Raw genomic sequence first — 27431 nt, forward strand, 5'->3', positions numbered from 1 at the left:
TTCAACAGGACAGAGATGAGATCAAGTAAAATAATGTTTACTCAAGTTTTTTGTGGAAATTGATTGTTAAAAAGTAATTGAAACAGATCCACACAGGGAATGCAACTTCATTTTATGTGCTGGCTATACTTCCTGGACATTAGTAACATTATTACTTTTTAATAATTGCTGTTATTATGATATAGTTTACAAAATAACTGGCATATCAGCTAGCCTTGCCAGCAGCAATGAGCGAAAATGGCAATATTCTTTTTGCATTAATTTTCGCAAAAATAATGAGTTTGGCAAAAATACGCAAGCAAAACTGCTTGCCAGCTTATGCTACATCAGCTTTATTCACAAACTTAAATGCAATAAATATTAGTACTCTAATGAAAATAAAGGTATACAAATATTACATTGCTATGCAGATTATGTCATTTTCATGTCCTCGATCTGGAATGTGTCTATTAACACCCAGTTCTTTCCTCTAGCCCCTTCCTCTTCAATATGCCTATTAGCTGTGGGCGTGTACACCTACACAAGTGTTTTCCCCCTGTTACACTGTTTGACCCCGAGCATTATAATCTTTTAAGATAAAAAAGATCCAAGGGGGGAGTTCCAGGGAGATTTTAATGCCACTGTGGGCTGTCCATAGCACTGCTACATGAGTCATGTGTGTCTTCCCCTGGAACCCCTCCCCCCTTCCTGCTTCCTTGGCTATATGTATAAATAAAGGGAGAAGATACCTTAAAGGAACCCTGAGCAGTAAAAAAAAAAATAAAACTGGTACTTACCTGGGGCTTCCTCCAGCCCACCGTAGGCCACGAGGTCTCCTGGTTTCCTCCTGGCTCCTCTCCCAGTCCCGCTGGCTGCTCCGTTACCGGCGACTTTTGGACTAAAGGTTGGCCGGTTCTTAATGGAGACACGCCATGTCATTGTGCCGGCCGGCGTGATAGTCCTGCATGTGCACAGTTCAGTTAGAAATCCGTACATGCGCAGGACTGTCACGCTGGCCGACACGATAATGCACAGTGGCCGAGGTGATGACGTGGAGCATCCCCATTCAGGTACAACTTCTGCCTGAAAATCGGTGGTAATGGAGCCACCAGCAGGACTGGGAGAGGAGCCAGGAGGACGCCGGGGGACCTCGCGGCCTACGGTGGGCTGGAGTAAGCCCCAGGTAAGTACCAGTTTTATTTTTTTTGACTGTTTAGGGTCCCTTTCATATTAAACATTTTTTTAAACAGAAGACCTACAATACACCCATAATAAAATATAAATACCAATAGGGGAGCAATGGAAGTAAATGTTAAAAGTACTTCTACTTTAAGTTCAGCTTTGCATTCAGAAAGTGTTCTTTTTGCCTCCAAATATATATGTTCTCTTTTATTCCATTTGGGTTTAGTTGCAACCATCCACTACATTGAACAGAATCAGAAAGGTATATTAAAAGCAAAATCATAGGACAATGTAAAGTACGTCTTGTCAAAAAGCACATGCAAAAGTAACCTTACACTATAAGATTACACTCAAAATGAGGGAGGACCTTGCAACACTCCCTCGTTCCATGACCCGTGAGGATAGATGAATAGATAGATCGATAGATAGATAGATAGATAGATAGATAGATAGATAGATAGATCAATAGATGACTAGATAGATAGAATATTATTAATTTAAACAAATATCTTCGAAGACAATTTAAACCCAATATGTGCTCTTTATTATATGACCTGAAGTTTGATTGCTCCACACTAGTTTAGATAAAGACTGTCAACGATCTTAATTATTAGTTATTGTATTTATAAAGCGCCAACATATTACGCAGCACTGGCCAATAAATGCATACAATGATACAAAGGATGACAGGCATAACATAACAAGGTTATACAATATCGGACAAAGTTTAAGATTTGTGGCTAGTTAGGTAGGCCCAATAATATGAGTACAAGGAGGTCATAGGAAAGATCGTGTAGAATACAATAGGGAAGGGAGGACCCAACCGAAGGCTTACAATCTACTTAGTCTTGCAAGCTGTGATAAACATAATAGCTTTATAATCAGTAAGTTTGCTGTCATTCCTTTTTGTCTGCACTGCACAATAATCAATAACAAAGCCCAGTTTGCTGAGGGCATTTTTCACAAAGCTTTCGTCACATTTAAAAATATGAAATCTCTCTCCTCCAATCGTAATGTAAGATGCATTTAACGCTACAACCAGTATCAAGTGGCCTCCGGGTCTCAGCAGCTTTGACATTTTTTCCATGTTCCTCATATAACCATCTTCATCTTTACTGATTGCACCCAATACCCATAAACTGGTGACACAGTCGGCGAGTGGAAGCACTTCAGGATGGGTTATATTTTCATTTTCAAAGTTGCATGACATGACATGACTGATGGCTGTCTTCAGTTGCTGATCCTTGTCCTGAACTTGGGCACTGATTAAAAAAACAAAAATAAAAATTGAGCAACAGAGGCGTTAAAATGTTTTTGCTTTGCAGCAGAATTGAATTATTCAGTTCTAAAAGGAACTCGGTGCTGCAGTATCATATGTAACTTAAATTTAGACCTCATTTATTTACTTTAAATGATGTACACATACTAGAATAAACTCAGCTGAGGCAGCTGACAATGGTTTCTGTAGAGGAGTCTCCCAACATCGTTTAAAGATACAGCATGCTTTGTCTTTAGCAACCTGCCTGACCAACCCTGAGCCCATCATTCTCTATACACCCCCCCCCCCCCCGGAAGCTGCTGGACCTTGTACAGCTTGTTATCCCTCCACCCCTCTCCATAGGGACATAACACATAACACATTCGATGCATCTTTACAGCCTCAGCCACAAACTGTGACAATCAGATGACAGAAATATAAAGTGTGCATGAGGCTTAACTCTCCTTATCACTATGCCACACCTACTAACACTATGGGCTTGATTCACAAAAGAGTGCTAACTTTTAGCACGGCCGTTTTCGCGGGAATTTTCGCGTTCGCGCGCAATTAAACGTTTTTGCGCGAAATCGTTATCGTTTTCACGTGCAAACGCGAATTTTCGCGTGAAATCGATACCGTTTTCACGTGAAAATTCGCGTTAGCGCGCAAAAACGATAACGATTTCGCGCGTAAACGTTTAATTGCGCGCAAACGCGAAAATTCGCGCGAAAACGCCGAAAATTCGCGCGAAAACGGCCGTGCTTAAAAGTTAGCACTCTTTTGTGAATCAAGCCCTATGTTGGCAAAGTACCATATCAATTTTGATGGATGAGCCATGCCATTGGCAGGGTCTATTGAAGAGTCCACTGCCAATCCATTGGGTCTAATGTGGGGGGGGGGGGAAGGTCAATGTGACCCCCTTTACCTACTTGCCTCAGAAGGAATGGACATTTGGGAGTCTCTGCATTATTAGAGGGTATCCTGGATTCCACCATTAATGCCCGGAACCTACTGCCATATGTATGGAGTAGTTACCCCACCTGTTATGAACAATATGGGATGTTGTTTCCTAGGCAGTGGAGCCCCACTCTGTTCATTGTGTTCATTGTATCAAGCAATTTGCAGATAGCATAATGTAATCTCAGCTACAGTACATCTACCTCCTCTATGACTTAATCTAAGCCCTGAGGACATGGATATAGGTTTTGTAGCTTAAGCACACCTCCAGCACTATCTGCTGCAGCACTAATGGGTGAAAGGGAATATATGTTCCCTGAGCCAATAAGATTGATTTTTACTATTAAAAATGCTTTTATTTTCTCAGTTCACAATGTAGCATTACTTCAGAATCAAATATCCTCTCTATAAATTGTGACAGGAACATCATCTAAGTTTTGTGATAAGTGGTAGAAAAAGGCAAACAAAATTTGTGTTTTTTTATCTACAGTAGGACTTATTACTTTTAACCTCTTGAGCCCCAGCAGTTTATACCCCCCTAGTGACCACCAGGCCCTTTTTCACAATTGTGCACTTCACAAATTTAACAATGTATTGCTCGATAATATGACTTAGCACCCAAATAAATTGTACCTCCTTTTCTTCTTACAAATAGAGCTTTCTTTTGAGGTATTTGAGTGCTGCTGCTATTTTTAGCAGCAGCAATCACTCGAGTTGTGTGAGCTCGAGTTCCAGTCAAATCTCGTTCCTTGTGAGATGACACCTATAGGCGTCGTGGAGGAACTATAGAGCCGCTGTCATGCCACCCTCTTGCTTTAGGCGGACAGGAAGTGGTTAAACTAGAATTAATAAAACTGAGAAATAATGTTTTGTTTTGTGATTCCCCATTAAAATGCATAGAAAACAAAATTGTACCAGCGAAAAAATGCCATACAACGAAAGTCTAGTTTGAAAGTCTAGAAATGATATATATTTCATGCAGGTGTCATAGGTTGGGATAAAGTTATTACAGATTAAATAGGAACAAAGCTAAAATGTCAAAACTGCTCTGGTCCATAAGCTGGAAAACAAGGTCTGGATGCAAAGTGGTTAAATAATTGCCAGGTGATTATTATATTAATAATTATTATAATTTAAATAAATGCTGATGATTGATGGGATTAATTTGTGCTTAGAAATACAGGTGTGAACTGGCTAATACAAATTAATTGAAGTCTTCAACCTGTCTGTTTTGAATCCACTGCCTGATCCATCTAAATGAAGGGCAGCAGACATAGACCCCAGGGGTGGTCGTAGGCAGCCAACTTCGCTACGCTGGAAATACGCGTATTTTTACGCAAATACGCTTCGCAATCTACGCCTCCGCTATCGGCCACTTCGCTACGTTCCCATACCGTAGACTATGCATTAAAATACGCATGCTGAACGTATTGCGTAGCGTAGTTGATGCGACCGCTTATGCCCTTATGCGTAAAAATTTCCACCATAATCCGATAACTATCCGCATCCACAACCTACTATTATATGCATACATTATGCGATTCCATGCGGAATTCTATGCGTACAAAGGGCAATAAAATTTCTGCGCATGCGCAATGACCCATATCAATGCTGTTACCGCACGCGTAGTTAACTACGCAATACGATCGTGAACAACGCATAGCGGGCGAAACTACGCATAGCGGGACTACGCCTACGTGTAAATGCGTATTTGTAAATTTTAAACTTCGCCTGCGAACTACGATGCGTAGTTGCGTACTACGATGCGTAGATTCGTTCTGGCGTAGTTTACGAGCAACCCTGATAGACCCATATGCAACTAACTTTTTATCCTGAGTTTTCTCCTATGTGATAATTTCAAACTTGTCAATAAAAGGCATTTTAACCTCCTTGCCGGTTATCCCGAGCTGAGCTCGGGGTAAACCGTCGCGGAGGATTTCTCAGGCCCTGGTGGTCCGATTTACATATTTTTTTTTGTTGCACTTTGCTAGCTGCATGTATCATGCGATCGCCGCCGCTTGCCGCTACCCGCTGCGTTAGAGGGCCCCCCCCCCGCCGAGACCCCGTGCGCAGCCTGGCCAATCAGTGCCAGGCAGCGCTGAGGGGTGGTTCGGGACTCCCGCTGCCGCCACGACGTCGGTGACGTCATCGCGATCACCGCCATGGCAATGGGGGAAGCTCTAAAGGAAATCCCGTTCAGAACGGGATTTCCTTATGGGCATATGCGCCGGCTGCGATCAGAGGGGTGGGAGGGACGCCGCAGGGAGGGGGGCATCATGTAGCTAGCGCTAGGCTAGCTACATGATAGAAAAAAAATTATGCAAAAAAAACCTTGCGGCCGCAGGGCCGCGGGAATCAGAACGGCAGGGAGGTTAAATCACCAGCAAGCAAGCGAATACTTAAATAGTTTGATAGTACTTATCCACATCGGTTTTGGTAATTTTTCTATTGCAACATGCTGAAAAGTTATTTAACATAGACAATGAAAAATAATCTCTTAGGAAAAAACTCAATTCCCCTTTTTCTTTTTCTTAAGTTTTAGAAAATTAAAAAAATATATACATTTTCACACTTTGTTCTTGTCAATAAAATGCCACCAGCCAGCAAGAAAACACTAAGTAATTTTAACAGTACTTTTTCACCAACTTTTTGGTACTTTTCTTTGCAGAGTGTTGAAAATGTATTTTAAAAATATTTAAAAAAAAAATCTTAGGAGAAAAAAGGAATTGAATAAAAGCCATAGGCCCATATGCAATTCACCTTTTCTTCTGAGTTTTTTCCTAGGTGATATTTTTTACACTTTGTCATAAAATAACTTTTAAACCACCCACAAGCAAGAAAATACTCACAATATATTTCGATAGTACTTTTTAACCAACTTTTGGGTACTTTTTCAATTGTGAAATGCTTAAAAGTTATTTTAAGAGGGAAAATGTTAAATGCATAAGGGCCATATGGTGTGAACTACTAACTGTTCTTCCCTGAAAGACTCCATGGCCCATATGCAATTAAATTTTTCTCCTGAGTTTTTTCCTAGGAGATAATTTTTAATCTTCTATTTACAATAACTTCTCATCACTTAGCTACTGAAAAGGTACCAAAAAGTAGGTGAAAAACGACTTTCAAAATCATTCTGAGTATTTTCTTGCTTGCTGGCGGTTTGAAAAACATTTTGTTGACAATTTTGAAAATATCATCCAAGAGAAAACTAAGGAGAAAAAAGGAATTGTATATGGGCCCATGTTACTGGAGAATTCAGTTCCATCCACTGTCTAGGCCTCCACAAACTAAATACGGGTAGTCCCCGGTTAACGAAAGAGATAGAGACTGTAGGTTCGTTCTTAACATGAGTCGGAACACTGTCATCTCTGTCCCCTGTATCTCCTCTGTGCCCCCCTGTGCCTTCAGTGCCCCCCTCTTTGTCACCTCTGCCCTTTGTACCTGTTTATACAAGTTTAAAAGCAATTTTTTTCTTAGATGTTTTTAAAATCAATTTTCTCAAAAACTACAAGTCCAATTTGAAAAAAAAAATGTTTTACTTGTTACTAGGGAAACAGAGAATCCATGCCGTTCGTATCGGCGAAGTGTTCGTAAGTCGGGCATTCCTATGTCGGGGACTACCTCTAGTGAAATTGACCTAAAGTTATTTGATCCCTTCATAGATTGCATTTACACTACACCTTACCTCTTTCCATCTAACATGGCGGCTTGGGATGATGCGTGCTTCCAATTAAAAGCTCCAGTACAAGTGTTCTTCCATTTGCTTGTCTCCATTTTACATCCCTCATTGAGCTTCAGTATAATTATGTCCTTGAAGACATCACAAGTTGGGTAGAGGTGATGAATGAGGGAACCAGTGCTGACGTCAAGCAGAACATCTCCCTTCACAAAACCTGCAGGATTGTTCAAATATTTTACTGAATACATCTACTGTAAGGCATGAAATCGTTAGAGTGATTTTAATGTATTTGCTACCAGTGGTGCTCGGATACCCCAATCACAAATTCAAGTGATCCCGAATTTGATTCCACACACTTACGATTTGACTCGTTATCACAATCTTGAGTAGAAAGGGATATCCACCTCGAGTGCAGTTTTGAGTTTTGAGATAACCGCATGTGATCAAGAATCACGAGTGGTATTCGTGATTAAAAACACGCCGACTTTAACGGTTAATAGCAAAGCCCCCTTACATGCTAGAAACACCAAATTTGCCAGATATGTTAAGAAGAACAGTGGGGACACAACTATTTTATTTTTTTCAAACAGACCTTATAGTTTTTGAGAAAGTTGATTTTACAGTTTCAAAGGAAAAAAATTATACATTAAATGAGGTAAATACATTTACTGTCATTTAAATGTACACTTCTGTCAAATGTGATGTTTCTATCAAGTAAGGGGGATTTGCTATTAACTGCTAAAGCGGGTTTTTAATCATGAATACCGACTAGTGATCACGAGTAACTCGTAATCACGAGTTGGGTAACAAGTGCAATCGCGAGTGCATTCGTGATCGGCATTCCTGATTGAGAGCAGTGTATGTACAGAGCATGGAGAAGCAGTGTGTGTACAGAGCATGGAGCAGCAGCGTGTGTACAGAGCATGGAGCAGCAGCATGTGTACAGAGCATGGAGCAGCAGCGTGTGAACAGAGTATAGAGCAGCAGCGTGTGTACAGAGTATAGAGCAGCAGTGTGTGTACAGAGCATGGAGCAGCAACATGTGTACAGAGTATGGAGCAGCAGTGTGTGTACAGAGTATAGAGCAGCAGTGTGTGTACAGAGTATAGAGCATCGGTGTGTGTACAGAGCATGAAGCAGCAGTGTGTGTACAGAGCATGGAGCAGCAGAGTGTGTACAGAGAATGGAGCAGCAGCGTGTGTACAGAGCATGGAACAGCAGAGTGTGTACAGAGCATGGAGCAGCTGCATGTGTACAGAGCATGGAGCAGCAGCGTGTGTACAGAGCATGGAGCAGCAGCGTGTGTACAGAGCATGGAGCAGCTGCTTGTGTGTACAGAGTATAGAGCAGCAGCGTGTGTACAGAGTATAGAGCAGCTGCGTGTGTACAGAGCATGGAGCAGCAGCGTGTGTACAGAGCATGGAGCAACTGCATGTGTACAGAGCATGGAGCAGCTGCTTGTGTGTACAGAGCATGGAGCAGCAGCGTGTGTACAGAGCATGGAGCAGCTGCTTGTGTGTACAGAGTATAGAGCAGCAGCGTGTGTACAGAGTATAGAGCAGCAGTGTGTGTACAGAGCATGGAGCAGCAGCGTGTGTACAGAGCATAGAACAGCAGCATGTGTACAGAGCATGGAGCAGCAGCATGTGTACAGAGCATGGAGCAGCAGCGTGTGTACAGAGTATAGAGCAGCAGTGTGTGTACAGAGCATGAAGCAGCAGCGTGTGTACAGAGCATGGAGCAGCAGAGTGTGTACAGAGAATGGAGCAGCAGAGTGTGTACAGAGCATGGAGCAGCAGTGTGTGTACAGAGCATGGAGCAGCAGCATGTGTACAGAGCATGGAGCAGCAGAGTGTGTACAGAGAATGGAGCAGCAGCGTGTGTACAGAGCATGGAGCAGCAGTGTGTGTACAGAGCATGGAGCAGCAGCATGTGTACAGAGCATGGAGCAGCAGCGTGTGTACAGAGCATGGAGCAGCTGCTTGTGTGTACAGAGTATGGAGCAGCAGCAGGTGTACAGAGCATGGAGCAGCTGCTTGTGTGTACAGAGTATGGAGCAGCAGCAGGTGTACATAGCATGGAGCAGCAGAGTGTGTACAGAGCATGGAGCAGCAGCGTGTGTACAGAGCATGGAGCAGCAGTGTGTGTACAGAGTATGGAGCAGCAGCAGGTGTACATTGCATGGAGCAGCAGAGTGTGTACAGACCATGGAGCATATCTGGGGAACTTGACTCCCCCATTCCTGTCTCTCACTCTTCCCCTCTCCTCTTTCTTTTTTCCATACTCTCATTTTCCCCACAGACACACTGACACTCACTAATGTCTCTTCCACCTTTTCTGTATCTTGCATCCCCCTCTCTACCGTCCCACATTCTATCTCTTTGTATCTCCCCCCTGTCTCTGTCTCATCATCTTCTGCAGTACTTTACAGAGTACATAGTCATGTCACTGACTGTCCTCAGAGGAGCTCACATTGGAATCCCTACAATAGCCCCACTCTAATGTCCTACAATATTTTTATATTATGCATGGCCCTTTCAGGAATCCTGGGTTTGCCCCTGAAGCCTTAGGCCCCTTTTCCACTACAGTTACTGTCAATTATAACTAAAAGAACCATTGATGTGGAAGGTAATGTTAATGTTTTTCTATGGTTTAAGTGAGCAATATTACGGGTTAATGAGGTGCTTTAAAATGGAGGATGGAGAATTCCATTCAATCACAACGGACAAACAGCATGCAGAGGAGAAAGATATTCATGAGTATATTACGCGGGAGGTAAGTATGATGTGTGTATGTTCATTTTGGCTGTTGTTTTCCAGTTCTGGTTTGTGTTGCTTAGTACTGTGTTAAGATAAACAGGCAGTAAGAAAGCTTGCAACAGTTCCGGTTTTCATTTGTGATTAAAAGCATGGGCATTAGTTACAGATATTTGCAACAACAGGATAAACCCTATGAGTTCTGTCAAGTGTTATGTGTGGCCCATGTTTCCTACCCTAGTGTCCCAAGCAGTACATGCATTGCAATACATAAACCTGTCATGGAGTTGCCAAGAAGCTTCCACTAACCTCCACATAGGACATTTGTCCTTCCACATGGTCAGATGCAGATTCCATACAAACACACAGGAACAAGTAGAAGTTTTCTGAGCACTCTTGTAACCTATGCTGCAAGAAATGCCCAGCAAAGGACACCACCAATACAAATGTATGGGGAATTCTGCATTATTCCCAGCCAGTCTTCCACATTACCCTTCTCCAACTGGTATTAAAACATGTGCATTAGTTACATGCATTTTTAAACAAACAAAACAGTCTTGAGAATTTTATTAAACCTCTTGCATTCTTCCTTCTGGTGTCTCAAAGCAAGATGAGGACTGCAAATGAAAACCTAACAGAGGCACACTCACCTAAAGGATTATTAGGAACACCATACTAATACAGTGTTTGACCCCCTTTCGCCTTCAGAACTGCCTTAATTCTATTTTCATTGATTCAACAAGGTGCTGAAAGAATTCTTAAGAAATGTTGGCCCATATTGATAGGATAGCATCTTCCAGTTGATGGAGATTTGTGGGATGCACATCCAGGGCATGAAGCTCCCGTTCCAGACCATCATATCCCAAAAATGCGCTATTGGGTTGAGATCTGGTGATTGTGGGGGCCATTTTAGTACAGTGAACTCATTGTCATGTTCAAGAAACCAATTTGAAATGATTCGAGCTATGTGACATGGTGCATTATCCTGCTGGAAATAGCCATCAGAGGAGCTGGGTACATGGTGGTCATGAAGGGATGGTCATGGTCAGAAACAATTCTCAGGTAGCCTGTGGCATTTAAATTATGCCCAATTGGCACTAAGGGGCCTAAAGTGTGCCAAGAAAACATCCCCCACACCATTACACCACCACCAGCAGCATTCACAGTGTTAACAAGGCATAATGGATGCATGTTTGCATTCTGTTTATGCCAAATTCTGACTCTATCAAGACTCATCAGGCAAGGCAACATTTTTCCAGTCTTCAACTGTCCAATTTTGGTGAGCTTGTTCAAATTGTAGCCCCTTTTTCCTATTTGTACTGGAGATGAGTGGTACCCGGTTGGGTCTTCTGCTGTTGTAGCCCATCCGCCTCAAGGTTGTGCATGTTGTGGCTTCACAAATGCTTTTGCTGCATACCTTGGTTTCAATGAGTGGTTATTTCAGTCAACATTGCTTTTCTATCAGCTTGAATCAGTCAGCCCATTCTCCTCTAACCTCTAGCATCAACAAGGCATTTTCACCCACAGGACTGCCGCATACTGGATGTTTTTCCCTTTTAACACCATTCTTTGTACACCCTAGAATAGAAATGGTTGTGAAAATCCCAGTAACTGAGCAGATTGTGAAATACTCAGATCGGCCCCCCTGGCACCAGCAACCATGCCACGCTCAAAATTGCATAAATCACCTTTCTTTCCCATTCTGACATTCAGTTTGGAGTTCAGGAGATTGTCTTGACCAGGACCACACCCCTAAATGCATTGAAGCAACTGTCATGTGATTGGTTGATTAAATAACTGCATTATTGAGAAACTGAACAGGTGACCCTAATAATCCTTTAGATGAGTGTATATTGGAGTCATCCAAAAAGTAACAGGCATTTGCTTATTTGCTCTTATCTGCATGCAAGGTATTATTTCTTTCTAATCCGACTTGCAACGGTCAAGGCAATCTCTTCTTTCCTTGGACCTTGGCAAGGAGTGTGATGCTAATAAAAAATGGGATTGAAAACCTTAATAATAAATAAAGGAGGTGGTGAAATAGTCAGAAGATACGATAAATTGGCACCTATTCAATTCACTTTAAGCCATATCCTATTGACTTTTCTCCTGTGTTTCCTCCAAGAAGATACTGTATGTTTCCATCTTATCTAAAAATGAACTTTCCAGTAGGTAAAATGTTAATACCAAACTTAGTTAGAATAATGTCTTGCTTTAAAAGTATTTTATTGATAAGGTTTGAAAATATCTAATTGAAGAATGCACAGGAGAAATGTTAATAGGATATGTGCCTCCTAAGTTTTCCCCTAGGCGGTATTTTTACACGTTATCAGTAAAATACCTTTAAAGCGGAATGAATCCCAGCATTTCTACTTTGCTCTAATATATTATTTACAGCATATTATATACAACCTGCATTTTTTTTTTTACTAGAACTGCATTCAAAGGGTTAACACAGGCTTTAGAAGCTTGGCCGCGTCCCAACTTTACATAATGTTATCTTGTGTTTAATTGTATGAAGTGAGAAGTGTAAACAAAGCCTTCTCTCACACTGCCAGGTCCCCTGAACAAAGTCAGACAAGCATAAATGCTTTCTGTTTAAGTTAGAAGATGAATAAAGCAGTTGTAAATAAAATGCAAAGTCTGCTCTCAGAGTAAAATTAGTGTACTTTAGGAATGTATAATTTCTAAATGAATAATAATACTTATGCACAAAAGCAAATATGCTAACCGTATGGCATATAAAATGTTTTTATTGAATACTATGTCAGGGTTTTATACCCCTTTAAGGCTACCAGCAAGCAAGAACATACTTGAATAATTTTAACAGTACCTTTTACCTACTTGTTGGCACTTTTTCAATTGCAGGGTGTATAAAAGTCCTTTTAAACAGAAGATAAAAAATTATCACTCTTAAGAAAACTCAGGAGAAAATGGCCCCAATCAATTCACTATTCTAAGTTTCTCCTTGGGGATATTTTTTTCATCTTCTGTTTCATTTTATTTATAATGGGAAAAAATTACCTAGGAGAAAGAAAAAGTGACTTGAATGGGGCCCAAAGTAATTTGAATAAACCCACGGGTCCATATGCAATTAACATTTTCTATTACGTTTTCTCCTTGGCGATATTCTCACACCTTTGCTTTTATTCTAACCACCTTTTCTCTTAAGTTTTTTCCTTGGAGATAATTTTTCATCTTCTGTTAAAAATAACATTTCAGCACTCTGCAATTGAAAAAGTACTAAAAAAGTAGATGAAAAAGTATTGTCAGTATTATTCTGAGTATTTGTAATGATCTGCTCTGCTGTCCGCACAGGCAGGCAGCTTTTTGACCATTTTTCAGGTCTGTATGCTGCAGGTCCCTGGAAAGGAGACCTGTCTTCACTCTGCAAGTTTCAGACTTGCTGTTCTGGTGAGGGATTTGCATTCACTTATCTGGCTATTGATAGCTCTGCCTCTCTTGAAGGCTTGCAGTATAAATACCATTTCCTCCCAGAATTCCCTGCTGGTCATAAAGGTTTGGTTCTGCTGGACTTACCTTGAGTTACAGCCCCTCTGCTAATTGTTTGCTAAATATTGTCTTAGAGTAGTTATCCTTGGGAGTGCACTAGCATTCCTTCTAGCGCAGTCAGGTTGTTTATTATCTGTATTGCTTAGTTATGTCTTATCTGTTGCGATTGCACTTTCTCCAATGGCGGCTGACAGTAATTCACTCTGTCTGTTTGGATCGCATTCGCCCTAGTGGTAGAGGCGGTGGATCTTTCTGTATTCTGTCTTGGAGTTTAAGCCAGAGCAGCGGTTGCTACTGGTTGCTCCATCTGTCTGTCTGTTGGGATCGCATTTGCCCTAGCGGTAGAGGTAGTGGATCTCTCGGTACTCTGTCTTGGAGTGTAGCCAGAGCAGCGGTTGCTACTGGTTACTCCTTCTGTCTGTCTTGTTTCATCCGTGCAATGGTATTGTCGCCAGCGGTGGCTGACAGTGAATTGTTTTGTCCTGTTCCTAGATCGCATTCGCCCTAGCGTTAGAGGTGGTGGATCTCTCTTGTCTGAACCTTGGAGTTTAACCTTAGCTGCGGTTGCTATTGGTTACTCCTTCTGTCTGTCTTGTCTGGAACGAACGCTTGCTGTTGTCTGGGTGAGGCAACCGATTAGCAAGCGTTCACGTTCTTTGTTTGTTTTCTTTTTTCATGTTTCATTTGTTAGTCAGGGTTGGTACGCTTTGTCGCTGTTGCGCTTAACGTGCAGTGACCGTGCCTTGCACAAGCTTTGCCACTATTGCGCTTAACGTGTGGTGACCGCGTGTAGTTAATCCTGTCTGTTCTTTAACCATGAGAGAAAAAAGTATCCCTTGTAAATGGAGTCCTATATATATATATATAAATACTACAAAATCATGTGTCAAAAGTGAAAAAATCTTTATTTATATTCTAACACAATCACATACAATTAAAATCGATAAAATGCCCCCACACGTCCCACAATAAGGGGACCGCCAGAAGAAGATTAAATAATCACATATATCAATACATAAATCACCATGCAATCATGGCCAGCCAGCAACAATTATTAAAGTGCTCAGTGCGAAAGAAAAACTACTACTGACAATTAATCATGTCACCTATGTGAAAACAATAATAAGGATTGTGGACTGCGACACACACCCAGAAATCCGGATATGTGTCCCAGACCACAATCTACACAACATCAAATTTCAATAAAGTGATTCAATATATTACAGTTTGTGCAAAACATACATATAATAAAGTGCATTAAAGTCAAAGGCTGGAGAATGCTTACATATGGATGGGATGATCCTGGCGTGGGGGTAAAAAAGTGCCTTACGCGCTCGCAGGACTACCTGTCCGCTTCCATCGAGGCTAATTCCCAAACTGACTGTGTGCAGCTTAAATGTCCGCAGGGCGTGGGGCGGGTCCCTAATTAACGTACGTGGCCACGTACTGTGACCATGCCGCCCAGCGTGTGAATAACACGCCGTTCAGCAAGGTCCTATCACTTCCTGGGGACCAAGGTGCGCATGCGCAATGCGGCCCAATGTCCGCGTTCAACGCTGCTATGCGTATGACGTCACTGTGCGTCCTCTGGATATGCACGTCGCACTTGAGTACGACAGTGCGTTCCAGGCTATACTGAACATGCGTCCCAATGCCCTCCTGTCTACCAAGCTGTATACACTATATAAGCATATCAATGTACACATGAATTATATAATTACATAGCAAAACAATAATTATTCAATTACAATAACATAATATAAACAATATATGCCAAACGGATCCCACGATTGGAGTCACTTTTTTCAAGAAGGCCATATTTGATGCTCTGCTGCCACCCAGTGTTTGAAATGTAGATTGATGCTAAAAGATATAAACTTTAAACAACAGATTTCAATTAGTGGCACTTCATTTTTCATACATATATGTCTCATCATATATCCCCAGGTGTGCATGCTGTGTTTGGCAAGTCTGCTACTCACAAACAGACCAGTCCCGCTAAACCATTGTCTCAAAGTGTATTGTCCTCAAAAGAAAACCGTGAATCACAATCTTAACAAGTGCCCATACTATCCATACTGCATTTTTATAGGTCTGCTACTCACAAACAGATCAATTATACTCGGCCAGTACCTCGGAGTGCAATTCCTTATAAAAGAAAAGACCGTAACTCATAGAATAGAGGCACCAATTGTTATCATGCAGTGAGACAAGTAAGTAAGTGTATACACACAAAACCAAGAGTGTCCTCTGTTACTTACTCCCACAGGTGGTAATGATTGTACTCACCACAATGACCCCATAAAAAAGTGTTGTTAATCAAAACCTTGCTGTTTAAATAACCACAATAAATAATAACATAATATGATACTCACCTCCTACACATACCACCTAGTTGGAAAATAGTAAATTCTACAAGATATAAAGCACATGAGAAAAGAAGGGGTTAATTCAATGATCAGCACCCCCATCCTCGATCTTTTTTATTTTATTTTAGAAAACAACCATAATTATAGTCCTCATTAAGACCCCATGGTCTTTGGGTCTTAAGATCGTGTATCCATCTAAGCTCTTTTTTCAGTAAGATCACGGAATATATATCCACCTCTCTCACTGTGTCTTACATGTTGTATACCCTTAAAGGTCCACCCTCTCAGGTCGCTGTTGTGATAGTCCAGGGCATGTTCTGCCACTGTGGTCAATGTTTTCCCCTCTCTCCTATCACGTTCTGCTAATTTAATCGTAGAGATATGTTTTTGTAGGCATAATTTTAACTGATTTTTAGTTTGTCCTACATATTGTTTGTTGCAAGGACATTCTAGTAAATATATAACTCCTTGTGTCTGGCAATTTATAAAGTCTCTGATTTCATACAACTTACCAGTTTTTGCACTTGCAAACATTTTACTCGTGATCATCCATGGACACACCGAGCATGTTCCACATCTGTGGCTCCCCTTCAGATGAGAGACATAATTTTCCTTTGAGAAGTGGCTCCGACTTAGAATGTTTTTAAGAGTGGGTGCTCGCTTAGCTGTAATACTGGGATGGTCTGTGATACATTGTTTCAGCAATCTGTCATTCTGTAAGATGCTCCAATGTTTTCCAAGGACCTTGTATATCTCTTTCCAAGCATTGTTATATGGGGTAACAAATCGTGTCAGGTTCTTTTGATTTTTATTTTTGACACATGATTTTGGAGTATTTATATATATATATATATATATATATATATATATATATACATATATATATATATATATATATATATATAGGACTCCATTTACAAGGGATACTTTTTTCTCTCATGGTTAAATATATAAGTTTATTCCCAGAATGGAGAACCATAAATGATGATGTGGTAGTGCTCGTTATATAGGTTAAGTTTTGTAAATAATAGAAATCTCTTTGATTTTTTATAGAGCATTTTTATATCATGGATCCCAATTTATTGGAGACGCTTGAATCTAATTGGTCAGACAAATTAAAGGTGCTTTTTCAGGATGTATCCCCGGGGGATATGGGGGAAACACCATCAGACCCCCTGAGATCTCTGTGTAATGAATTGAAGGATACTCACCTCCTATACATCAAAACCTGGTGGAATGTAAAAAGTTTGGAAAACTATATGAAAGAATTTATTTACCCCAGGGGACTTCGTGTGCAAATTTTCCCCTCGTGGCAGTTGGGACAGGATGACAAAGAGTTTTGGGAGGAAGGCCTAAGTAGATGTTCAAGGATTATTGTGGAGATGTTATTGACTCTGGACAGGAGGCTCCTAGTAGCTACGAAGGTGAAGATCAATGAGCTGCAAATAAAAATTACTGAAATAGATCAGAAAAAGTGGGTAGAAACATTCATGATCAAATTGAAAAAGGATATATCAAGGATAGAGGCAGACATTTTGAAAAATAAGAAAACAAAATTAGAATGAGACAGGAAAGATTACTTAATGAAAAGAGCGTATAGATGGCATCATAGGGGGAACCCCAAAGGTCAACAATTATGGAGACGGCAGAGGAAACCCAGAGGGCCCCCGGTACAACCACAACAACTGTCCCCCTCAAGGCAGATGGAGGAGACGAGTCAGAGTGCCATCTGTATCTCAGATTCCAGTGATTGCCCAGATTCAGAATGGGAAAATCAGGAACAGAACATCAGACAAAGGGTTCAAGTAAATCAATCAGGAGGAAGTAATAATTCAAAGAAGACCTACAGTAACTCAAATAGAAGGAATCCCAATAGGAACAAGGGCAGAGAAGATAAAATGGAGGATGAGGAAGATGACACTGAGGTACTTAAAATCATTAATCTGTCTGAGAGGGTTTTGACACGGGAGGAGGAGGGGGTTCTTAGAAGGGGATTGTCCTTTGCTCCAACAAATCAATTTGATAAATTTGAAGTAATCATGGATTTGTATCTTTTTTGTAGACGCCTAACACTCAGAAAATTATACGACAAGCCCACAAGGGAAATGGTCGAACTTGAGAGCCTCTTTCCCAATTATCAGGACCAACAGGCAATGCAGGATCTTTTGAGCCTCCTTGACGAAAATGAAACTTCAATAAAAGGTGGGTACAACTCCATTCAAACCTACCTCCAAATTTTTACCTGCTTTATCAATATGTCCCGAAATAAGGGTCTTCTTTGAACTTGTAAGCCACGATCTAGAATCAGTACAAGCAAATCATATAAAAGGCTAACAGAACCTATCATCCAAAGAAAGAAGAGCTTTAGTGGACCTTAAAAAAGACCAAAAAATACAAATAAAAGAAGCAGATAAAGGGGGTAACGTTGTGGTGTGGCCCACCGTTATGTATATTAAAGAAGCAGAAAGACAGCTAGGAAATACAAATGTTTATAAAAAATTGAGAAATAATCCAACGAAATTATATCAGGGGGAGCTAAAAAGGATCCTGCAAAAAGCTAGAGACCCTAACATCATAAACTCCAATGAATACAAATTCATGTGGAATGAATGGCCAATAACACCAACTTTTTATATGTTGCCCAAGGTCCACAAGAATAAGGAGCACCTGCCCGGGAGACCGATAATTTCTGGTATAGGAGGACTAAGCGAAAAGTGCAGTCAGTATGTGGACTTTTTTCTCCAGTCATACGTCACAAGCCTGGAGTCCTATTTGAGAGACACCGGTGACCTCCTGTCCAGAGTTAGCAATTTAGGTTTGCCAGACAACGTTCTATTGGTCACATGTGATGTGGAATCGTTGTATTCCAACATTGGCCATAAGGAAGGCATTGGAGCTGTGGAGTATTTCCTACAAATGGATAGTACAGCGAACCGGGAGAGGAACCGATTTCTTTTGGAACTTTTGGAATTTATTTTGACCAGGAATTTTTTCCTCTTTGACCACCAATACTACCTGCAGATAAGGGGTGTGGCCATGGGCATTAAATGCACACCAGCCGTGGCAAACCTGTTTTTGGGGTGGTGGGAAAGAGAGACGGTGTGGGGGGAGTCGATGGAGCGGTACCACCCTTATATTTTGGGGTGGTATCGCTTCAGCGACGACCTGTTAATTTTTTGGCAGGGGCCCGCATCGGTCTGTCGAGAATTTTTGGATGCCCTCAATAAGAACAGTCTGAACATCAAATTGACGTATCAGATTTCTGATGAGGAGGTGGAATTTTTGGACATAAAGTTAAAAAAGAGTCCCACTGGAACTTTACAGACAACAATCTTTAGAAAACCCACTGCGGCCAATAGTCTTTTAAGTTTTGATTCACATCACACAAGAAACCTGAAATTGAACATCCCGACGGGCCAGTTTATACGCCTCAGGAGAAACTGTTCTACGGAAGAGGCTTTTGAATCAGAAGGTGAAAAGATGCGGTTAAGATTCCAAAAGAGGGGGTATCCTCGCAAATGCCTTGAGACCGCAATAAGAAGGGCAAGAGCTACACCCAGGGAAGGATTACTAGTACCCAAACCGAAAAATAAAAATCAAAAGAACCTGACACGATTTGTTACCCCATATAACAATGCTTGGAAAGAGATATACAAGGTCCTTGGAAAACATTGGAGCATCTTACAGAATGACAGGTTACTGAAACAATGTATCACAGACCATCCCAGTATTACAGCTAAGCGAGCACCCACTCTTAAAAACATTCTAAGTCGGAGCCACTTCTCAAAGGAAAATTATGTCTCTCATCTGAAGGGGAGCCACAGATGTGGAACATGCTCGGTGTGTCCATGGATGATCATGAGTAAAATGTTTGCAAGTGCAAAAACTGGTAAGTTGTATGAAATCAGAGACTTTATAAATTGCCAGACAAAAGGAGTTATATATTTACTAGAATGTCCTTGCAACAAACAATATGTAGGACAAACTAAAAATCAGTTAAAATTACGCCTACAAAAACATATCTCTACGATTAAATTAGCAGAACGTGATAGGAGAGAGGGGAAAACATTGACCACAGTGGCAGAACATGCCCTGGACTATCACAACAGCGACCTGAGAGGGTGGACCTTTAAGGGTATACAAGGGTCCTCCATCTGCCTTGAGGGGGACAGTTGTTGTGGTTGTACCGGGGGCCCTCTGGGTTTCCTCTGCCGTCTCCATAATTGTTGACCTTTGGGGTTCCCCCTATGATGCCATCTATACGCTCTTTTCATTAAGTAATCTTTCCTGTCTCATTCTAATTTTGTTTTCTTATTTTTCAAAATGTCTGCCTCTATCCTTGATATATCCTTTTTCAATTTGATCATGAATGTTTCTACCCACTTTTTCTGATCTATTTCAGTAATTTTTATTTGCAGCTCATTGATCTTCACCTTCGTAGCTACTAGGAGCCTCCTGTCCAGAGTCAATAACATCTCCACAATAATCCTTGAACATCTACTTAGGCCTTCCTCCCAAAACTCTTTGTCATCCTGTCCCAACTGCCACGAGGGGAAAATTTGCACACGAAGTCCCCTGGGGTAAATAAATTCTTTCATATAGTTTTCCAAACTTTTTACATTCCACCAGGTTTTGATGTATAGGAGGTGAGTATCCTTCAATTCATTACACAGAGATCTCAGGGGGTCTGATGGTGTTTCCCCCATATCCCCCGGGGATACATCCTGAAAAAGCACCTTTAATTTGTCTGACCAATTAGATTCAAGCGTCTCCAATAAATTGGGATCCATGATATAAAAATGCTCTATAAAAAATCAAAGAGATTTCTATTATTTACAAAACTTAACCTATATAACGAGCACTACCACATCATCATTTATGGTTCTCCATTCTGGGAATAAACTTATATATTTAACCATGAGAGAAAAAAGTATCCCTTGTAAATGGAGTCCTATATATATATATATATATATATATATATATATATATATATATATATATATATATATAAATACTCCAAAATCATGTGTCAAAAATAAAAATCAAAAGAACCTGACACGATTTGTTACCCCATATAACAATGCTTGGAAAGAGATATACAAGGTCCTTGGAAAACATTGGAGCATCTTACAGAATGACAGGTTGCTGAAACAATGTATCACAGACCATCCCAGTATTACAGCTAAGCGAGCACCCACTCTTAAAAACATTCTAAGTCGGAGCCACTTCTCAAAGGAAAATTATGTCTCTCATCTGAAGGGGAGCCACAGATGTGGAACATGCTCGGTGTGTCCATGGATGATCACGAGTAAAATGTTTGCAAGTGCAAAAACTGGTAAGTTGTATGAAATCAGAGACTTTATAAATTGCCAGACACAAGGAGTTATATATTTACTAGAATGTCCTTGCAACAAACAATATGTAGGACAAACTAAAAATCAGTTAAAATTATGCCTACAAAAACATATCTCTACGATTAAATTAGCAGAACGTGATAGGAGAGAGGGGAAAACATTGACCACAGTGGCAGAACATGCCCTGGACTATCACAACAGCGACCTGAGAGGGTGGACCTTTAAGGGTATACAACATGTAAGACACAGTGAGAGAGGTGGATATATATTCCGTGATCTTACTGAAAAAAGAGCTTAGATGGATACACGATCTTAAGACCCAAAGACCATGGGGTCTTAATGAGGACTATAATTATGGTTGTTTTCTAAAATAAAATAAAAAAGATCGAGGATGGGGGTGCTGATCATTGAATTAACCCCTTCTTTTCTCATGTGCTTTATATCTTGTAGAATTTACTATTTTCCAACTAGGTGGTATGTGTAGGAGGTGAGTATCATATTATGTTATTATTTATTGTGGTTATTTAAACAGCAAGGTTTTGATTAACAACACTTTTTTATGGGGTCATTGTGGTGAGTACAATGATTACCACCTCTGGGAGTAAGTAACAGAGGACACTCTTGGTTTTGTGTGTATACACTTACTTACTTGTCTCACTGCATGATAACAATTGGTGCCTCTATTCTATGAGTTACGGTCTTTTCTTTTATAAGGAATTGCACTCCGAGGTACTGGCCGAGTATAATTGATCTGTTTGTGAGTAGCAGACCTATAAAAATGCAGTATGGATAGTATGGGCACTTGTTAAGATTGTGATTCACGGTTTTCTTTTGAGGACAATACACTTTGAGACAATGGTTTAGCGGGACTGGTCTGTTTGTGAGTAGCAGACTTGCCAAACACAGCATGCACATCTGGGGATATATGATGAGACATATATGTATGAAAAATGAAGTGCCACTAATTGAAATCTGTTGTTTAAAGTTTAGATCTTTTAGCATCAATCTACATTTCAAACACTGGGTGGCAGCAGAGCATCAAATATGGCCTTCTTGAAACAAGTGACTCCAATCGTGGGATCCGTTTGGCATATATTGTTTATATTATGTTATTGTAATTGAATAATTATTGTTTTGCTATGTAATTATATAATTCATGTGTACATTGATATGCTTATATAGTGTATACAGCTTGGTAGACAGGAGGGCATTGGGACGCATGTTCAGTATAGCCTGGAACGCACTGTCGTACTCAAGTGCGACGTGCGTATCCAGAGGACGCACAGTGACGTCATACGCATAGCAGCGTTGAACGCGGACATTGGGCCGCATTGCGCATGCGCACCTTGGTCCCCAGGAAGTGATAGGACCTTGCTGAACGGCGTGTTATTCACACGCTGGGCGGCATGGTCACAGTACGTGGCCACGTATGTTAATTAGGGACCCGCCCCACGCCCTGCGGACATTTAAGCTGCACACAGTCAGTTTGGGAATTAGCCTCGATGGAAGCGGACAGGTAGTCCTGCGAGCGCGTAAGGCACTTTTTTACCCCCACGCCAGGATTATCCCATCCATATGTAAGCATTCTCCAGCCTTTGACTTTAATGCACTTTATTATATGTATGTTTTGCACAAACTGTAATATATTGAATCACTTTATTGAAATTTGATGTTGTGTAGATTGTGGTCTGGGACACGTATCCGGATTTCTGGGTGTGTGTCGCAGTCCACAATCCTTATTATTGTTTTCACATAGGTGACATGATTAATTGTCAGTAGTAGTTTTTCTTTCGCACTGAGCACTTTAATAATTGTTGCTGGCTGGCCATGATTGCATGGTGATTTATGTATTGATATATGTGATTATTTAATCTTCTTCTGGCGGTCCCCTTATTGTGGGACGTGTGGGGGCATTTTATCGATTTTAATTGTATGTGATTGTGTTAGAATATAAATAAAGATTTTTTCAATTTTGACACATGATTTTGGAGTATTTATATATATATATATATATATATATAGGACTCCATTTACAAGGGATACTTTTTTCTCTCATGGTTAAATATATAAGTTTATTCCCAGAATGGAGAACCATAAATGATGATGTGGTAGTGCTCGTTATATAGGTTAAATCCTGTCTGTTCTTTCGTGTTGGATTACAGTTTGTTATTGGTTCTGTCTTTATTCTTCCTATGATCTGTCTTTACTCAGTCTTGTGTCTCTATTAGCAATCGCCATTCTTGCGATTGCTTTCTCACTTGGTCTTCACTGTTGTGTGTCCATCGTCACCGGGTGGCGACTAGATTGGTGGACATACATACATTCTGTCTCTGTGCTCACTCTCTTTTGAGAGGCTATCTTGTCCTGTATTGCTTCACTTCGTACAATTTCTATCTGGCATCTGTGGCTGTGCAGAGGGTTTATTCCTCTGCACTCCACAGCACCATCTGCCGGTTGGAATTCCTCTCTACAGGTGCATTTGCACCAAAGTTGGGTTTCCTTATCTAAACGCTTGTGGAGGGTTTCCACAGTGTCGGCGCACATGTTGTGCACTGACCACGGAGATAATTCCACACTCGTTACAGTATTGTTTTGCTTGCTGGTAGACTCTGTAACAAAATGTTGAGTTATATTTCTTCCGTCCTATAAGTTCCTATACCTGTTCTAATGTGCTCTGGCATACTGCAGGCTTTCCTAGTTGCACAGTCTCTGTAATAAATCTTATCTTCTTTCCTCTGTCGGCTCTGTCGGGCTCAGGCTGGAATGTGTGGAATGTGCAGCACTGCTTATGATAGGCAGAAGCTTTACACACCCTCTCCAAGCTCTGCATGAGCCACAGACCTAGCTGTTCTCAGCCTATCACTTGCCATGTCTTTTGTTTGTAAACACTGCCTAAAACTGGCAATTTCAAGCCAGGATTGCAGCAGGGAGTGGCAGAAACAGCACAGAGGGCCCAGGAGAACATAATGAATAGAATGGTATGCTTTTTATTGTAAGAATTTTACAGTACAGATTCTCTTTAAAAGGCTGTTTATTATAATGTGTAAAAATGTCACGTAGGAGAAAACTTAGGAGAAAAGGTGAATGACAATGCCCTTATCTATACCAATTTTTTTTAGTTTCTTTATTTTTCAAAAGTTTGGAATTGTATTGTAACGATCGGTGTCAGCACACAGAAAGAATCTGATTATTGGTGATCTGCAGAATCACCAATAATACAGATATATGACTAACCTCTGGACACCTAATGAGTAAATATAAAGGAGCTAATGGCTATTTCCCGAGGAGCGGGGAATGTAGCCAGCTGGGCTGAGAACCACCTGAGGGGCAGGTGGCCCTGGAAAGTGCAGGAAGTATCTCCTAGATAGTAAGGACCTGGTTGCAGCTAAGCCCTAGTGGATTGGTGTTAATACTAGTACAATAAGCTGAGCACCCCTGGGGAGTGACAGCTTGCGAGGTCGGACAGGCCAGGTCGGCAACTCACGAGCGGATAAGGTACAGAAAGGGATATACTGATTCGGTAACCGGGTACAGGCAGGGTCTGGCAACAGGTAGGCAGAGATGCGAATCAGAAGGCAGGAGCGAGGTCGACAGAGCAAATGGTCAGAACATATGATACAACAGAATCCTAGACTGAGGTGTGGGCTCCTAGATCCCCACACCCTGGAACTAGTCTGAATGATAACACAATAATGACACAGTGTCCCTAGTCTTGGGTGTGAGGTCCGTGGTCTCAACACCCCGGAACTGGTCTAAACGATAACACAGCGATGACACAGTATCCCTAGTCTTGGGTGTGAGGTCCGTGGTCTCAACACCTTGGAACTGGTCTAAATGATAACCCAGCAATGACACAGTATCCCTAGTCTTGGGTGTGAGGTCTGTGGTCTCAACACCCCGGAACTGGTCTAAATGATAACACAGCAATGACACAGTATCCCTAGTCTTGGGTGTGAGGTCCGTGGTCTCTACACCCTGGAACTAGTCTCAATAATAACACAGCAATAGCGTAATCTGGCTAAGTGTGAATTCCCAGGTCCTCCTGGTTCTAACACACTGTAAGATCTGACTGGTCTGAGTGCTCACACGTTAGTATTCGCAATGGCAGACAACTGGCTACTGACAGGCAAGGAGTATATATAGCGGAGCGCTCCACAGCGCCTCCCAGTCCCATTCAGCCAATCACCCACTGTGCTGGGATCAGTTGACCTTCCTGATCTGCTGATCCCTCTCCTATTGGTATAAAGGGCCTGCCTCCCAGTGCGCGCACGTAGCTCTCCATCTGTGTGCACTACTAGGCTCAGACAAACCAGACGCATGCCACTGCGTGGAAACCGCCGGCCTGAACGCGGAAACAGCCGCCCCGCTGTCAGACCGCGCGGCGGTGTCTCCGCAATCCATTACATGTATACATAGAAATCAGTATAACAAATATCTTGTTAAAGGGGCAATACAATATACATTTATGGTAGTTTCACACTAGAAAATACATAAACCGGTATGGAGCCCACCATGTGCCCAGCCCAGAGATCCCCATGATGATTAAGAAGGCACATACAACTGAAATATAATACAATCTTTTTAGACCACCTGCAAGCAAAAAATAATTTTGATATTATTTTTCAACTACTTTTGGTACCCTTTCAATTGCAAAATGCTGAAAAGTTATTTTAAAGAACAGAAGTAAAATATCTCCTTGGAGAAAACTCAGGCCCACTGTGTTTAAAATAATATAAATGTATTGTTTCCTTAATTGATTAGATGAAAACGGCTGTTACCTTCCAGATGACCCCCGTGTATAAAACCTATGGAGGATTTGCTGTGATATACATACCAGAGCTGAAGATGTAATGAAAATTCATCATAGGAAATTTCAAACAATCATCTGCAAACTCCATGTCTGGCTTGTCGGAGTAATATGTTTTAAGGTGGTCTCTAGAGTCAAAGTTATGCTCATGGTAGAATTTCTTTGGTCCGCCGTCCATCTTGTCAGAAACTTCTCCACTTTGGTTTCTCACTTTCTATTCTACATATCTGCCTTCAGTGTACTCTTTATAGTCATACAGCACCAAGGAGATACACCTATTACTGTGTGGTTCAATATTTACCCATATTTATTTGTCTCACTCAAAAGACAGTCATGGGGATTCAGCTGACTATGTTGCGACTAATAATAAACAGTCTGACACTTGCTATACTTCAAATATATTCTGTATGTGAAATTAGGAATTCCACATATTTTGTATACACTAGTTGGAAAACATGAAACATGAAAATGTCCTTGAATTTTGGGTGGTACCGCTAATTTTCACTGAAACAGATTTGAACATTGCATTTAAGTCAATGGCACCAACTTTAGTGGCTAATAACGAAGCTATTGCTACAATTCACCAAATTTGCCGGTATGTTAAAGCTAATGTAACCCCAAGTAAAACTAAAAAAAATCAGATACGCACCTAAGGAGAGGGAAGTCTCTGAGTCCTAATAAGCCTTCCCTCTCCTCTCCCGGTGCCTGGTGAATCCTCCGTGCAAATCCGCTGCTGCGGGGACTTCGGAAGTCTTCGGGAGCACTCGGGCTCCCGAAGGCCGGTGGCTCCATACTGCGCACGCGCGAGTGCATCATGCGCAGTATGCAGCGGCCCGTCTTTGGGAGCCTGAGTGCTCCTGAAGACTTCCGAAACCTCCCTTCGGCAGCGGAAGTGGCAGTATTTGACCGAAACGGTCAAATACTGCTACGGGGGTTCCTGCGCGGGACTGGGCACCGGGAGAGGAGAGGGAAGGATCATTAGGACCAAGCCTTTCCTCTCCTTAGGTGAGTATCTGACTTCTTTTTTTATATCGGGTTCCCATTAGCTTTAAGGGGAACCCAAGGTGATAGGAATATGGAGGCTGGTATGTTTATTTCCTTTTAAGTAATGCACATTGCCTGGCTGTCCTGCTGCTTCTAATACTTCAAGCCATAGACCCTGAACAAGCATGCAGATCAGATGTCTATGATACATTTTACAAGATTAGCTGCATGCTTGTTTCAGGTGAGTGCTTTAGACCCTACTGACCAGAAAGATCAGCAGGATTGCCAGGCAACTGGTATTGTTTAAAAAATAAATATATATGACAGCTTACATAGATTTCTCACCTCTGCTTCCTTTTAAGGAGAACAGTGGGAACAAGAGGAAAAGAAACTCAAAGAGACCTTGCGGTTTTTGAGAATTTTAAAGTTATGATAGGAAAAATACTTTAAAAATGTGGTTGATTGACATATAATGTATCTAAGTACCCATGAGTCAGGGTAGTTAAATATAAACTTTACGGTAGGTAAACTTCTAAAACCTTCAGGGGATCTCTGCAGCCAATTTCTTAAAAAAAAGGTGTACAAAGCGTACC

At 41.2% G+C, this 27431-nt stretch overlaps 2 protein-coding genes across 2 annotated transcripts in view; both read right to left on the bottom strand.

Annotated features, from left to right (window-relative positions):
- The window catches only part of LOC137524164 (indolethylamine N-methyltransferase-like), a 543463-nt gene that overhangs the window by 427123 nt on the left and 88909 nt on the right, over nucleotides 1-27431 (bottom strand). The gene's annotated exons all lie outside the window — the stretch shown is intronic.
- LOC137525431 (indolethylamine N-methyltransferase-like) lies at nucleotides 1667-26248 on the bottom strand. Its single transcript, XM_068246514.1, has 3 exons — nucleotides 25882-26248; nucleotides 7062-7269; nucleotides 1667-2423 (listed from the first exon to the last, which is right to left on the bottom strand). The coding sequence occupies exons 1-3, from the start codon at nucleotides 26030-26032 to the stop codon at nucleotides 2000-2002; spliced, it is 783 nt and encodes a 260-aa protein (XP_068102615.1). The 5' UTR covers nucleotides 26033-26248; the 3' UTR covers nucleotides 1667-1999.

The sequence above is a fragment of the Hyperolius riggenbachi genome, chromosome 7 (assembly GCF_040937935.1).
Source record: "Hyperolius riggenbachi isolate aHypRig1 chromosome 7, aHypRig1.pri, whole genome shotgun sequence".
Classification (NCBI taxonomy): domain Eukaryota; kingdom Metazoa; phylum Chordata; class Amphibia; order Anura; family Hyperoliidae; genus Hyperolius; species Hyperolius riggenbachi.